The sequence below is a fragment of the Python bivittatus genome, unplaced genomic scaffold, assembly GCF_059951505.1.
Source record: "Python bivittatus isolate LINGU-HERP-01145 unplaced genomic scaffold, Pbiv_v1 ctg000570_np1212, whole genome shotgun sequence".
Lineage (NCBI taxonomy): Eukaryota > Metazoa > Chordata > Lepidosauria > Squamata > Pythonidae > Python > Python bivittatus.
In genome coordinates, this window is record NW_028277097.1 from 5,766,331 (window position 1) to 5,781,730 (window position 15,400).

The window sequence follows — 15,400 nt, forward strand, 5'->3', positions numbered from 1 at the left end:
CTGGCATATTGAGTGCAGCACTTTAACACCATCATCTTTTAGTATTTTAAATAACTCAGCTGGAATACTGTCATCTCCACTAGCTTTGTTGTTAGCAATGCTTCCTAAGGCCCACTTGACTTCACTCTCTAGGATGTCTGGCTCAAGGTCAGTGATCACACCAGCGTGGACATCAGGGACATTAAGATCTTTCTTGTATAGTTCTTCTGTGTATTCTTGCCACCTCTTCTTAATCTCTTCTGCTTCTGTTAGGTCCCTGCCTTTTTTGTCCTTTATCATGCCCATCTTTGCACTAAACGTTCCTTTCATATCTCCAATTTTCTTGAAGAGATCTCTCATCTTCCCCATTCTATTGTTTTCCTCAATTTCTTTGCATTGTTCATTTAAGAAGGCCTTCTTATCTCTCCTGGCTATTCTCTGGAAATCTGCATTCAGTTGCTTATATCTTTCCCTTTCACCCTTGCTTTTTGCATTCCTTCTTTCCACAGCTATTTGTAAAGCCTCATCAGACAGCCATTTTGCTTTCTTGCATTTCTTTTTCTTTGGGATGGTTTTAGTTGCTGCCTCCTGTACAATGTTACGGACCTCCGTCCATAGTTCTTCAGGCACTCTGTCTACCAAATCTAATCCTCTAAATCTATTCATCACCTTCACTGTGTACTCACAAGGAATATGATCTAAGTCATACCTGAGTGGTCTAGTGGTTTTCCCTACGTTCTTCAATTTAAGCCTAAATTTTGCAGTAAGAAGCTCATGATCTGAGCCACAGTCAGCTCCTGGTCTTGTTTTTGCTGTCTGTATAGAGCTTCTCCATCTTTGGCTGCAAAGTATATAATCAATCTGGTTTCGGTATTGACCATCTGGTGATGTCCATGTGTAGAGTCGTCTCTTGTGTTGTTGGAAAAGAGTGTTTGCTATGACTAGCTTGTTCTCTTGACAGAACTCTATTAGCCTTTGCCCTGCTTCATTTTGTACTCCAAGGCCAAATTTGCCTGTTATTCCGATTACTCCTTGACTTCCTACTTTAGCATTCCAATCCCCTATGATGAAAAGGACATCTTTTTGGTGCTAGTTCTAGAAGGTGTTGTAGGTCTTCATAGAAGCGGTCAACTTCAGCTTCTTCAGCATCAGTGGTTGGGGCATAGACTTGGATGACTGTGATATTGAATGGTTTGCCTTGGATACGCACTGAGATCATTCTGTCGTTTTTGAGGTTGTACCCCATTACTGCCTTTCCCACTCTCTTATTCACTATGAGTGCAACTCCATTTCTTCTAAGGGTTTCTTGCCCACAGTAGTAGATATAATGGTCACCCGAATTAAATTCACCCATTCCCGTCCATTTCAGTTCGCTGATTCCCAAGATGTCGACGTTCAATCTTGTCATCTCATGTTTGACCACATCCAGCTTGCCTTGGTTCATAGATCTTACATTCCAGGTACCTATACAATATTGTTCTTTACAGCATCGGACCTTCTTTTCGCTTCCAGATACATCCACAGCTGAACGTCCTTTCGGCTTTGGCCCAGCCGCTTCACTCTTTCTGGAGCTACTTGGAATTGCCCTCCGCTCTTCCCCAGTAGCATATTGGACACCTGAGGGGCTCATCTTCCGGCGTCATATCTTTTAGCCTTTTAACATTGTCCATGGGGTTTTCTTGGCAAGGATACTGCAGTGGGTTGCCATTTCCTTCTCCAGTGGACCACATTTTGTCAGAACTCTCTGTCATGACCTGTCCGTCTTGGGTGGCCCTGCACGGTATAGCTCATGGCTTCACTGAGTTACGCAAGCCCCTTCGCCACGACAAGGCAGTGATCCATGAAGGGGATTCCTTTATGTTTCCTCAAAAGGAAAGTTCCAGCAAAAATTCTGGGCCAGATAAGCATAAACAGAATGGAGAACAGCAGTGGGAACTGCAGCTATCACATATGTAGGGATCCAGCCTGCAATATGAGCACCATCACAGGGTACCACTTGCTTATAGGAGACACAATTGAGCACTCACTTTGCTGAACCAAGTGTTCTGTATCCACAGAAGCAGAGAAACCATACTGCTACTGCCATTGCACCAGAATTTTTATTCACATGTTGATAAATTCAGCATTACTAGTTAATTAATCCAGGCAGTAAGAATTAACTACCTCCCAGGAAGAAACTCAAGTTTCTTGAGAGTTGTACATTAAGCATGCATTTATTAGTATAGCTGAAAAAGTAGAAAAGTCCACTTTCCCATCCAATTTAATTTTACTCCAAAGTTCAAGCAGCAATGTTATACACACTCAGGATATTCCTGTGCAGATTCCTAATTACTACAACTTCCCTAGGGATATTTTTCTTATATGGCAAAATTTCTGGAAGATACCCATTGGAGAACACTGCCTTACAACTACTGCAGTACAAGTGTCCTGTGTAGATAATATACTTTTAAATATGCAATTCTTGTAACGTTTCCTCAAAAATATGTTTGATGCATACTTGTATCAATCTTTTCTATTTTATTCCATTCCATGAATATGGAATGCATGATATCAAAAAATCAGATTCAGTCCTATAGACAAAATAAATTGAACTCATACAATATTTTATAGTCAGCCAAATTTTCTATTCAGGTATGTACTTATCTTCCCCTGTCCTATCAGGAAAAGAAAAAGACAGAAATGTATTTCTCTGAAGAATGAGGCAGAGACCTTCTCACAGCAACAAAGGCAATAATTCTTATAATATAACAAGCCAGAAAAAGATACTGATGTTATTCCTGTTCGGTTCAACAGGAATCCCACTTAACTGTGTTGTATTATTTACAAAGCTAATTATTATTATTAAGTGATGTAAAAACCACAGCCATTAAAAATAAAGATAAAAACTGGGTTTTTTTCTGGGAATCAGTCCAATTAATAAATCTCAGTTACTCTTAAAATCTAACAATTAAGCAGAAAATCAATACAGAACCGGCAGGCAGGCAGGCAGGCAACCTGGCTTGGTTGACCCTCATTGTGAACTCTCTTAGTGGCCTTCCACAAGAGAAAAGTAGACACACTAGCCAAAGCGTAGCCCCTTATATGAATGATGAGGATTCTAAACTAAAAGATCTATCAAAGAAATTGTTGCAAAGACTATTCACTATTACTAAGGTGGGGAATAAAACTGCAAAATGTGTACCTCATTAATGGTTTACTATATCAACAGCTCTAGAAGAAGCTGCTCATCTTTTTTCAGAGTTCTGCAGGAAGAGAAGGAAAGACCCTAATAGAGCGAAATGAAATGAAGACAAAAGAATGCAATGAATAACATGGAGGAAGCAGATATTAAACACACATCCTTGCAATCACATTTACCTATATTTCAAAGGAAACAGACCTACTTAAAAAAATACACAAACACACAGAGAATTTTCAGTATAGATATATCACATTACAGAGCTGAAGCAACAGAACAGAAGTAAAAAATGCAAGAAAAGGAAGAAGAAAATTTAAGGGCAGGCTGTGGAGGCTGGCAATCAGCCCCTGGATGAATGGTAGGCTTAGATGTAAGAACTATAGATTGGGTGCCAGTGGTTACAAATAAAAATAATTCCATGCATCTTTATTAGAAGGCTAATTTTAACTACAGTTCCTCCAACATAATAACTTTCAGGTGGGCCAGAATGTAACTCTCATTGTGCCAGACAATATAGCCATTGATTTTTCTGACCAGAGATAATGTATACCAATTTCATCACACCTGAAGGGCAACAAGATGGGAAGGCTGCTTTATTTAATTTCAACTATTCTAATATGAATGTAGGTGCAACAGGCAGATAATTCCTGAGCAGGAAATGCCTCCATCAAGAATAATGGGGTGGTTAATATGGTGCTTGTGGGCACCAATGAGCCCCAAGTATCATCCCTGGTGCCCACCTTTCCCTGCCTCATCTAACTTTTTCAGAAATATTATTTTAATTGAAAAATAATATAAATACAAAGCTAGTATTCTAAGAACAAAAAACCAGTTTCTAGCATCATATTTATTTGTAAAATGTCTTTGTGTCCCACAGCAGAAGCACTGGAACAGGATGGAAAACTAGTTTAACAATTGGTAAAAGAGGCTTGTATGTTGCCCTGCCCACTGTGGCAACCATTTTGGGAAGAGGCAAGTCTTCCGAGGAGTCATTTTGTGAATGTACCCACTACATGCTCTCAAAATTCTAAATGAAACTCAGTGCAAAAAGTACCCTTCCTTGTTATCGGGTATTTTTTTGTGTGGATAATTCACTTTCTTGATCCTATACTTTTCATATTAGCTACTGGCAAAGATGAAGTATTAATACTTCCTGCACCATTAAATGGCTGAAAATCCTGTGTTTCCCCCATTTTTTTTACCAAAAAAAAAAAAAGGAAGCAGAGGATCCATTTCAAAACACTATTATACCATTAATTTTCACTTTCACTTTATTCTCCAAGCCTTTTACTTGAGCTATTCTTAGTCACCGAGAGCCACCATTCCGCCTCCTCCTGCCACGTGCCAAACTTCAAGGAACACGGTCTCCAGACAGGCACGCTTCCCAACATCCTCAGCATATGTGTAAACATGTCTTTCAGTGACTTAATCAGAAGAAAATGCCACCTATTTTTTTCTTCTGGCTATAGAATATCAATGTTCTTCAAAGAAAACAATTTCCTTTTACAAAGCAAGTATGCTCCAGTGACTGAAATTGCTATTATAGCTATAGAATTTTGCGCTGAGTAATTAAAAGTGGGGTTTGCTGACTCTTCTCTGGAATTCTATATTTACCTGCTGCTACTCAATACCAAACTATTCTTCAGCAATTTCAACCAGCTCTGTACTGTACGGTTGAATTCTGTTTTTCAGGATTACATATTGCACTCCTCAGTGCCCTAGAACTAGGAAAATGCCACGACTTCTCAGTAATGGTTTCTCCCAAATTATTTGGTTTTTCATTAAAACATCATTATCAGGCCGAGTCTTTATTAGTCTGCCAAGATTCCTCACCATTGTTTTTTGCAGAAAACATCACCAATGTCTCAGCCTTTTTTTTTCTTTGCACCCTGCACAAGTACTACCAATTTTTTGTTCCCTCTATTCCTAGATTAAACTGCCAATTTATGACAAATCAATTGACTTTCACTCATGCAATTATTTCCCATGAATTTTTGCTCTTTATACTAAGAGGCAAAATAGAGAGGTTATGTTCTATGGGACTCAACGTACTTATCATGGCCCTTAAGACCCACAGATGAACCAAACACACAGGTATATGCAGACACATGTAAACAGAGGCTTGAAAATTTCAGCTGGATGAATTTTGGTTTTGTCACAATAGCCAGGTTCAGCTCTTAGAGACTGAAAAAAGGTTTTGAAAATAAAACAATGGCTTTTGGCCACATAAAAGTTATCCACCCCAACTCTGCACAATGTTCAAAATTCCTTACTTAACCATGAGTCCTCCAAGTCTCTGGCTTCCTTAAAAAGTGAATCATAACTACATTACTTCAAAAGGATGATACTCATTTACATATTCTCTCTGCCTCCAATTGGTACCCAATATCAATATTGGGCTGTCAAAATAATCAGATATGTATCTGATTTTGTAATGGTACGTAGGAAAGACCTTGGGAGACTGAGCAAAGAGACACTGCCAAGGGAACAGTCAGATAAGAGACAGCGTAGCCGGCAGCTGGATAGTGGGCAGGGCAAGAGGATTGGAAGAGACCCTCCCTAGTTTCTCGGGCTGGGGTGGGAAAGGAATTGTACTTTCATACTTGCAAGATTCTGTCAATGTAGCTTTACAGTAAAGTAGAATTAGCTCATCTGGCTGTGATTCCTATCTGGTTTACCCTGCAAAGCCAACACATTTGAAGAAAACTCATGGACAGTAAGATGTCCATGCAATACATTACAGTATTTAGAAGTCTATTCAGAGAAGTAATGTCATAATCAGATAGTCACATTAAGGGCCTTCATTTATACAAACTTCATTTTCATACAGTATCTTCAGTGTTCAAGAATATCACATCTCTCAAATAAGATATAAAATATTCACTAATATGCTTTTAGTATTGTAGATTAAAGTTTGCAAAGCTCCTGTGAATTCTCCAAAAATGCTGATAGGTGGGACTGAAATTTTTTGTCTCGCTTATATAACTTAATTTAATGGATTTTTAAAAGCAGGCTGGTATAGTCACATTAATCAAGACTTATCCATGTTTGGAGTAGTTTTCCAAAATGTATGAAGCTATGAGGTTCTTGTTATATTTCATATGGAATTCCTATTACAGTGGTACCTTGGGTCACGAACGCTTCTGTTCACGACCAATTCGGGTCACGAACAGCTCCGTTCGCAAAATTTTGCTTCTGTTCGCGAACGCCGGATTGGGTGACGAACAGAATCCGCGGCCATTTTCTCTCCCGTGACATGTGGTCGTGGCTTCCTGTAGGGAGGGGGACTCTCCCTCCAAGCAATAACCGCCTCCCCACCCGCCTTCCTGTCCTCCACGCCAGAAGTCGCGTTGAGCAAGGTTAGCGTTCTCTCTCTTCGTACTGTACTTTGTGTCATATTTTTGTGGTTTACAAAAAAAAAATACATATAGTTCAGAACGGATTAACCGTATTTACATTGAACCTTATGGGAAAATTTGATTCGGGTTGCGGCCAATTCGGGTCGCGACCAGAGTCGTGGAACAAATTAAGTTCGTGAACCGAGGTACCACTGTATTTTAAAAATACCTAGGAAAAACTTCAATGCACGTAACTGAATATGTTCTGTATTGGAAAAAATATAATCTCTAAAGCATAGAGATTATAAGATTTAAGAAACATGTTGACAGCTTGCAATTTAGTGAGCACGAAGTGTTCATAGCCAAGAGCCAACCCTCCACATTCAAGAGAGCGTCCATCGTTCCCTCCAATTTACTATCTCAGAAAATTGCTTAACACAACAATAATAAATGAAGTAGTGATGTGTATCACTTTACATAAATGCATTCAGACTGGATACATTAGCATATCCCTATACTGTTTTTATGTTACCTATTCAAACTCCATTAAGAGCACTTACAGCGCACGGTACCATATAAACAAAAATGACATACTTCTTATTGCAAAATAGGGATGAGGATAAAAGTCAAAAGCCACGCATGTTAGGGACTGTAGTGCCTTCTCTAGTGGGGCTCCAACTCCTTCAATTACAAGCAAACATTGCAATACTGAGAGCTGCAGTCCCTATACATCTGGGACTAAATTGGGGAAGGCAATAAATGGGATTAGAAAGATGAATTAACAGTTTTCTAGGTCCCATGCTAAAATATGTAAATCACTTAAAAACATGTGTGGAAGAATGTGCCCTGTGAAATTCTGCCATTGCAGACTAAATTACAAAACATGCATGGACACATACCCATTACATTAATTCAGTCTTATCAGTCTATTGCTTATCCAGTTTGTTATAGACTGGTTTGTGTAATATATCTAACAAGCCATTCATCTAGGAACTGTTCTAGGCAACTGGCTAACTAAAAGAGCGGTTAATTCACACAAGCATTTCTAAAGCACAATTCCATACTGTATTTTCAAGGGCAACTGTTATCTTCCTTAGCAAAGTACCAGTTATTACAATAAAAGAACAATATATAGTATAGCTTATATAGTACAAGGAGCATCTGAAGGACATGCATTAATGTGAGCTAGGGTCTTGAATGAAAGGTTTTGTTCGTGTTAATTCTGAAATACAACGTTTTGTTTTCCTCTGAGAGTAAATCACTACTATTATAAGAAATAAAGAGATACAATTAGACTGTTAAAATAATAGTTTCCATAAAGTCATATTTATTCAGATTCTACATTTCCTCCATCACACAAAAAACAGTGTGAGATTGAGGTCACCCAGTCAGTCTCCATGGCTGAGTGTAGACTTGAACCCACCTCTCGCCAGTCTTACCCCAGTTCCTTAACTGCTATACACAGCAGTTCTCATAAACTATAATGTACCTGGTCTGGGTTTGATAGAACTGGCATGTGAACTTAACCACTGTGATCTGTAAATTATGAATTACAAGTTTGCATCTTATGTGAACCAAATCAACTATGTTATTTTCAAAAGCCATGGTTTAGAACAAGGTATAAATCCTGTGTGTGCTAAAACTTTTTTTTGGAAAAGAAAAACACACACACATAGACATCAGTATTTTAATAAAACATACAGCTCATCATCATAGATTATTTTTGCTCTCATACGAATGAGTATTGGGAAAGAGTATATGCACACACCCAGCTTAGTATCCTCCAGGTTAGTCTTCTGGACTGAGATATGGTAAAGGATCACTGCAATAGCTGCAGGTTACTAATGCCTATTATTCAATTACTTCTGCAGTTGGCTTCTGCAGATGGAACATGGAAGTACTATGTTGTCTTTCTCTTTAGGGTGTAAATGGCTAGGCTTTTCACACCTACTCCTCTAGTGAGATGGATGAATCCAGTTTCCAAATCTCTATTAGAACAGAGCCAAAATCTGCTGCTTATCTTTAATAACTATAATTCCTGTAGAACACAACTGAATCCTGGATTCTTTTTCTTTGTTACATTAGTAGTGTGACAGAATGCTGGAAGGCCAGAAAAACGGTATTAGGGATTGCTTTTGTGTGATTTAACACCAGACAGAATTGAACTGAAATCATATAAACCAGTTACATACCTGGTTTGATACCTGCTTTACACCAGAGAACCTGGTGGGTAAGGAATGTCCGCAAGCATGGGGTCTTCACAGTCTTCACCTTGTGACATATCACATTGTTGAAAAGGGGACTGGAGAAATTAGTAACAATTGTACGCAGGATGCCTGCCATATTGCCCAAATCCAGCAAGCAAGATTACACGTTAGGAAGCTGCGCAGCTGCCCTGCTGTATGCAAAAAAACATTTTCAGTTTTAGCAAATAATGACACTTGAAACTTGAAGAGTACATGTGTTGCTAAAAAGAAGCCCGGTTTAGGGTTACAAAATAGATTTGGACTTTAAAATCTGTTTGACAAGGTCTGTGATCTTTTCTCCATAAATATATAGCATTTAGTAATCCTTTTAGAGACATACTCTGAGAATGTGTACAGAATATTGCAGCAAAAGCACAACAAATATTGTATTTCATCATGACTTTGATGCAATGTCAAAATTTAAGCTAATATATACACAATTATGTAGCTGTAATGTCATCTTATTTCAATAGGAGAGTTGGTAGAGGACATATTCTTCAAGTACAAAGTACATCGTTCAATCCACACCATTTCCAAGGAAAGAATGGTACCAAACCCTTTGAGATTTCCTACTAATTTTCAGTAAGTGAAACCAAGAGGGATTCATGATAATTTAACTATATATATGAAATTGCATTATTTCAGAGATTATGTAATTTAAATATGAAAATTCAGTCCTAAACAGCTGCATCTCAAAAGCAAATGCAACAACTTAAGTTATCGAAAGACTGCTTGTTGGTTTAGCTGCAACAAACAAATATGGACCAAGTATTACAGAATGCCACCTATATCAACTAGTGACATACTTCAAATGGGTATTTTATCTATGTTCGGAATGGGATTAAATGTCATTAACACTCCGAGCTAAGTATATCTGGTTATCAACCCGGATTGCATATAACCCAAAACCTTGAAAATAAAGGTAGCAAGATTAAGCAAATTGCAACCATGAAAATGAAGTCTGACAAACAACAGAAAGAATTTTTAAAAACACAAATTATACATAGATGGTAAGCTATACCCAATTCTAAAGTAAGGTCACACTTACTTTACACTGCAGGCATTTCATAAGATGTACAATAATTACAATAATCTTCATTGCCGGAATGGTTAACACATTTTAAATCTAACCACAGGAACATTCAAAAGATTTCAAAGTGGAATCTAGCATTCCAGGGTACTCACCCCCGTAAGAAGTTCATGCAATACAAAAGCCAGCATAATACTGAATAAAATATTTACTCTTTGGATAATTTATATAACAACTACTGCATATTTAGCAACACACAACATATTCAGCAACACACAACAGGTACCATATCTATTTCCTTACTTATTAAAAATCCTAAATTAAAAAAAAAAACAATTGAGCATTGAAAAAATGCACAATTATTCTAAGCTTTCCAAATAAATGGAATTGTGGACAACATTTGGGTAACATTTTCATTTAAAAAATAAGCTCACTGGAAGCTGGTTCCTATTACGAAGCTACCCGACAACAGTGAGATACAGTAATAGTATTTCAACTAGAAATATATGTATAACCATTTCCAACACCAACATGAACAGTTTCTAAGGAAACTGCTATAAATAGAAAACACTAACACTGAGGAACAGACTCATGCCACGTACTCAGGCATTCAGAACACACATTCTTTCCAGCAAAGAGAAAATTAACATCATTTGTGGTCCTTTATGCTCTCAAGAGTGACAAGTTGGCAGATAAAAGAGATCCCTTAAATCAATAACCCACATTAGTGCCCTGACTAACGAGGCATTACCAAGTCTTCTGGAAATGCAAGCAGCTCAATTCTTCATTCATTAGGAAGCTCCCCGAGTGCCAGCCTGCTAAAGACAAGGCTGTGCATAAACTGCCCCGGGCACAGTTGATTGGACACAGCTCCTGTCAATCTCCCCCTGGAGTCAAGTTCATTCATTGTGAAAGCTGTTTTAGCCTGTGAACTTTTAACTTACTCCATCTGCTGTCACCATCCAATCTCTTTCCAGTAGCCTTACTTTTTAAACACTAGTTCAAAACAGAAGTTTCAGCTGTTTTAAATTTTTAATCCATCCACTGATACACACACACACACACACACACAGATTTCGTCACTTTGGGATTTTGGAGCTATTTGGAATGCACCTGCAGATTTAAATTTAGTTTTCTATTTATGGGCTTAAAAGGCTTAAAACATTCTGTTTCTCTTTACTTCAATAGCTTACTCACAGTTAAGAGTATCATCTAAAGTCCCTCTTCAGGAATCCTTGAGCAATATTTTTTAAAAGTTGATAACTAGATTCGAAAAGGATTTTCTAAAGCTCTATGGCAGCCACTTCCACTATGCTGTACAATCCTGGCACATATGGGGTATCTTTAAAGACATCTTCCAGCCAATTCTGAACATCACAGTCAAGAGACAGGGATGGAGACAGCAATTACTGTAAATTTAAACTGCTAATTCTTGGTCATGAAACTGAGATGTGTATACCTAAAGTACTAAGAATTACTGGCAGAAATAGACCCAATTGCATTTCCCTGGCTTGCATCTCTGATAGCACAGAGACACGCATTTTATTTTCCTGTTTACTGGGGTACAGAACTGTCTGCAATGAGTGAAAGTGTGAATTATCTGCACTAGGTCTGAATACCAGAAGTAGGTTGTAAGACTACCTCCCTTTAATCCAAGTCACACACTTCTACAAAGGCATCCCCCAAAGTATTATGCAGAGAGTATGGTCCGCATAAAACCTTTTAACATCTTCCAAAGACATTTTGAGAGCTGTGCCTCAAGACAGTTTCACAGACAGTATTCATTAAAGCAGGGTTTAAAAAGAGATCGGGCTAATCATGTAATGGCCACCCTCCAGCATTCGTCTCAAAGCGTGTGACTCGCTAGACTCAAAGCTGTTCAAACAATGTGGGAAACACGCAGTTCTAAGTCATTGTTTCAAACCTCTTCCCGCAGCCCTTCTATCTCATTGTGCTAAAAAGCCTCATTAAGTCTTGGCTGATAAAAGTCTGGGACGCAAGCAAGGTCATCGCCACCATTCCCACTGCACGTTTGACCTCCACGTAACAGAAGCACGGTTGTGTTTGACTTTAGTTGCCCTCTGCCAGCGAAAAAAACTAATACAGTACCTTTCTCTTCCCGGGTTTTTCTTTTTTTCTAACACGCAGCATTCACTGATTCAACTGCACGAAGACAGATTCCTGCTATCTTTGGTTTTCTTCTCCCGCTCCCCACCTACCGAAATAACTTTTCTTTGCTTAGAAGGCACGCTGATTTTTGCATTTCTGGCGCCTGCCCGTGCGCATTCCTACTCGTTGCATGCGTCTTGGGGGTGCCAGACCTTTCCAACCCCGCAGCCCAGCTATGAGGCCCGACGCGCCCCAGAGATCCCCACCGATCCCGAGTGGGTTTTTCCAAAGAGCTTAGCAGCCAGGACAAGTTCCGCTTCTTGCACCGTAAAAGGCGCTTTCTCACGAGAAGACCGGTCCCCGCCTCCGGCAGCAGCATCCGCCGACTTCCAGCAAGGAGGGCAGCCTGGGAAGCAGCTGTTTTGCCTCCCTCTGCAACTTCGGGGGGGGGGGGCGGCAGAGTCGCCGCAGGTTTGCGACCCCTCCTTTGGCCAAGCCCGCGTTGCTGTGCGCGTGAGCAACTGGCCCGGCAACGGGACAACTAACCCCTTTGTCTCGCGCCCAATCCCAGCCAGGAGACGGCTGGGCTTTTCCTGCCCGCATCCCCGCCCGTTCCCTCTGTCGCGGGCGCTTGGCCGCAGCGGTGGGAGATGCAGCGCGGACAAGGGAACCTTCCGGGACGCCGCCGGGCTGCCTGCTCGCAGGGCGGCCCTCGCGCGGGTAACGGAGCGCGACTCGCCCCGCTGTCGCCGCCACCCCAGGGCAATCCAGCGGGCCACGGTCCGCGACAGGCCGCCCCCCCCTCCCGCAGGCGTGAAAACGGGGAAAGACGAGAGCGGCCACCTACCGCCCGCGCGCCCTACCTTGCAAACGCGGCGGCGCTGACCTCCCCGGCTCGCCCGAGCCGGCTGCAGACGGGAAGCCGCGAGCCGAGCCAGCGCGAGGCCCGGGCCAAGAGGGCGGGGCGGCCGGGCGGGCGCGAGCCTCCCGCGAGGCAGGGCTGGACGGGAGCGCGACCTCCCGCAGGCGAGTTCGAAGGAGGGGGGAGGCGACGTCACGCTCTCGCAAGCGAGGGGGCGGCAGAGGGTCTGCGGGCACGTGACGGCGCCGATGGCTCTGGGCTCCGCGCCCGCCCGAGTGCGCATGGGCTCGCCCTGAAAGCGCGGAGAAGCGCTGGGTCTGTCTCCGTCTTTGCGGTAGAGTAGGAAGTGGCTTCTTCGGGGGAGACGTAAGGAGGAAGACGCTTCTCCGGGTAAGGCAGGAGGGGGACCGCTCCAGGCGTCTCTGTTCCCTTCTTTCCGCAGACTCGGCGGAGTCTGAGATCCTTTAGGTGTCTCCTTCACCCAGCGCTCTAAGCCGTCGTGTGGTTCGCTTTTTGTCCAGCACGAATGCTGTGTGGGGATCAGGAGACTATGGCTTATTCAACAAGCCATGGTTTGAAAAACCCTCCTCCTTGTGACGTGTGATCCCGTTCACTTACTTGGCTATTTAGGGATTAATGGAGCACGTTTAAAGCATTCCAGTTTGAGAAAAGCTGATTTGTTACAGAATCATAAGTATCACGTTAAAAATAGTGTTTCAGGAAGGAGTATCAAAAATTCATTGCCAGTTTTCTCGCCTGAAGGTGAAACCCAGGTTCAAAGTGTCCCTTTTTTAAATTGTTTTTCTATGAAGGTACGTGACCCAAATAAGATTATTCTCTCCCCTCCTAATATTAATATTTTCGGAAATTATTGACCCACTTTCCTCAGCTTTAGTTGAGAACTGAAAAAATAACTCTAAAGCTGTCAACCTTTGAACTGACAAAGTGTTGTGAGTATATGGATTGTGCTTATGCCACTGGGGAACCTGAAATAAAAAATGGGTCATATAGATAAACCACAACACTTTGGTTTTTACACAAGCCATAAGCCATGATTTACAAATTCCAATGAGTGGAGCAAGTAATATGCTAAGTCAAAGCTAGGCAAACTGCATGGATGCTTCTTTGGCCCATTTCCTCACTAGTGATTTATAGCATCTGCTGGTGTGACCCGATCGTCACTGTGACAATAGAAGGCCTGCTATCTCTGTTCAGTGATGTTGGATGAAGGTAGAAGATGTTACAGATCAATAATGATGAAATATCCTTAATTTATGAGCCTAATCAAAGGCTACTGTAGGAGTTCTTGCTTGTACTAGACATAAAGTTGGGAGAGGTGGCTAATACTTCAGAAGACAGGGAGTAGTTTAAAAAAAAGGGCTTCAGAAATTGACTAAAATGAACAGGGTGGAATTTAATAGGGAGATATGTAAAGTTCTGCATCTGGGTAAGAAAAATGTGAGATGTGAGCCAGCAGTGCGATACAGCTACTAAAAAGGCAAATACTATCTTGAGGTGCATTAACAGGAACGTAGAATCTAGCTTATGGAAAGTAATTGTGCCACTCTACTCTGCCCTGGTCAAACCTCACCCACACAGAATACTGGTTCTGGGCATTAGAGTTCAGAAAGGGCACTGACAAATTGGAGTGAGTTCAGAGGAGGGTAACCAAAAGGGTAAAGGGGCTAGAAAAAAGCCCTATCAGGAACAGTTAAAGGCCCTGGGTATGTTTAGACAATAGAAGATATTGACATGAAATATATAGCCATCTTTAAATATCTGTCATGTAAAAGAGGGAATGGACTTACTCTTTGTGGCCCCAGAGAACAGGTCCAAAACCAGTAGGTTAAAACTATAAAGAAGCAGATTCAAGGTAGACATCAGGAAGAACTTTCTGATGTACAAGCTGTCAGCTGGTGAAGCAGGTTGGCACATGAAGAGATGAACTCTTCCCTGGAGATTTTCAGAGTCTAGATGTAGCCTCCAGAAATGCTTAAGTCAGTGTTTCTCAACCTTGGTAGCTTTAAAATGTGTGGACTTCAACTCCCAGAATTCCCCAGCCAGCATTAACAACACGGGCTTAAGCGGAGCTTGCACTGAGCAGGGAGTTGAACTAAATGACCTTTAGAATATCTTCCAATGTTATGATTCTATGAAAAGCCTACAACCACTAAATCAAGAAAAAATGCAATATCCAAGCATTCTTAATTGTGAGCTCTTATTGGATTAGAAATATAAAAGCTGACTAAAATTCCAAGTAAGTGTTGGAATGAAAATGTCTTCTATCCCAGAACTGAGATTGTTGTAGGAACTTGGCAGTTTTCAAAAATGGTATCTATACTTGTTTTCCCTTTTCTCCCCATTCATGTCCCGGTCTTTGGAGTTATAAACCTGCAGGCAAGAATTACATTATTTGTTGACCTCAGTGAAGCCATTTCAGAAGTTCTATTTAGAGTTAAAACATTTTAAATATGACCAATACCAGCCTCTACAATAGTTCCTTTAATTCGTAAGCATAACCTCAGACTGACATAGAAGTGCACTAACAGCACAGAACACTCTTGAACAAGTCTAACATGTAATATCTTTCCAATATCTAGCAGGATAAACTTATTTCAAAAATTCTTCATAAAGTAATGCTGGAATATTTTCGACTCC

General features: G+C 40.9%; 1 protein-coding gene across 7 annotated transcripts in view; it reads right to left on the reverse strand.

Annotated features, from left to right (window-relative positions):
• Positions 1-13,130, reverse strand: part of NNT (nicotinamide nucleotide transhydrogenase) — a 64,709-nt gene extending 51,579 nt beyond the window's left edge. Inside the window, exons 1-2 of one of the 7 annotated variants that reach the window (XM_088152812.1) lie at positions 12,744-13,127; positions 8,688-8,890 (exon numbers count right to left, since the gene is read on the reverse strand). In XM_088152812.1, the coding sequence (XP_088008938.1) occupies positions 8,688-8,838 (151 nt within the window). In that variant the 5' untranslated portion in view covers positions 8,839-8,890; positions 12,744-13,127. Of the gene's footprint in view, positions 1-3,160; positions 3,245-8,687; positions 8,894-11,880; positions 12,257-12,743 lie in introns of those variants that run through there. The other 6 variants (XM_088152809.1, XM_088152811.1, XM_088152810.1 and 3 more) reach the window with 6 other exon arrangements.
• Between the last annotated feature and the right edge of the window lie 2,270 nt (positions 13,131-15,400).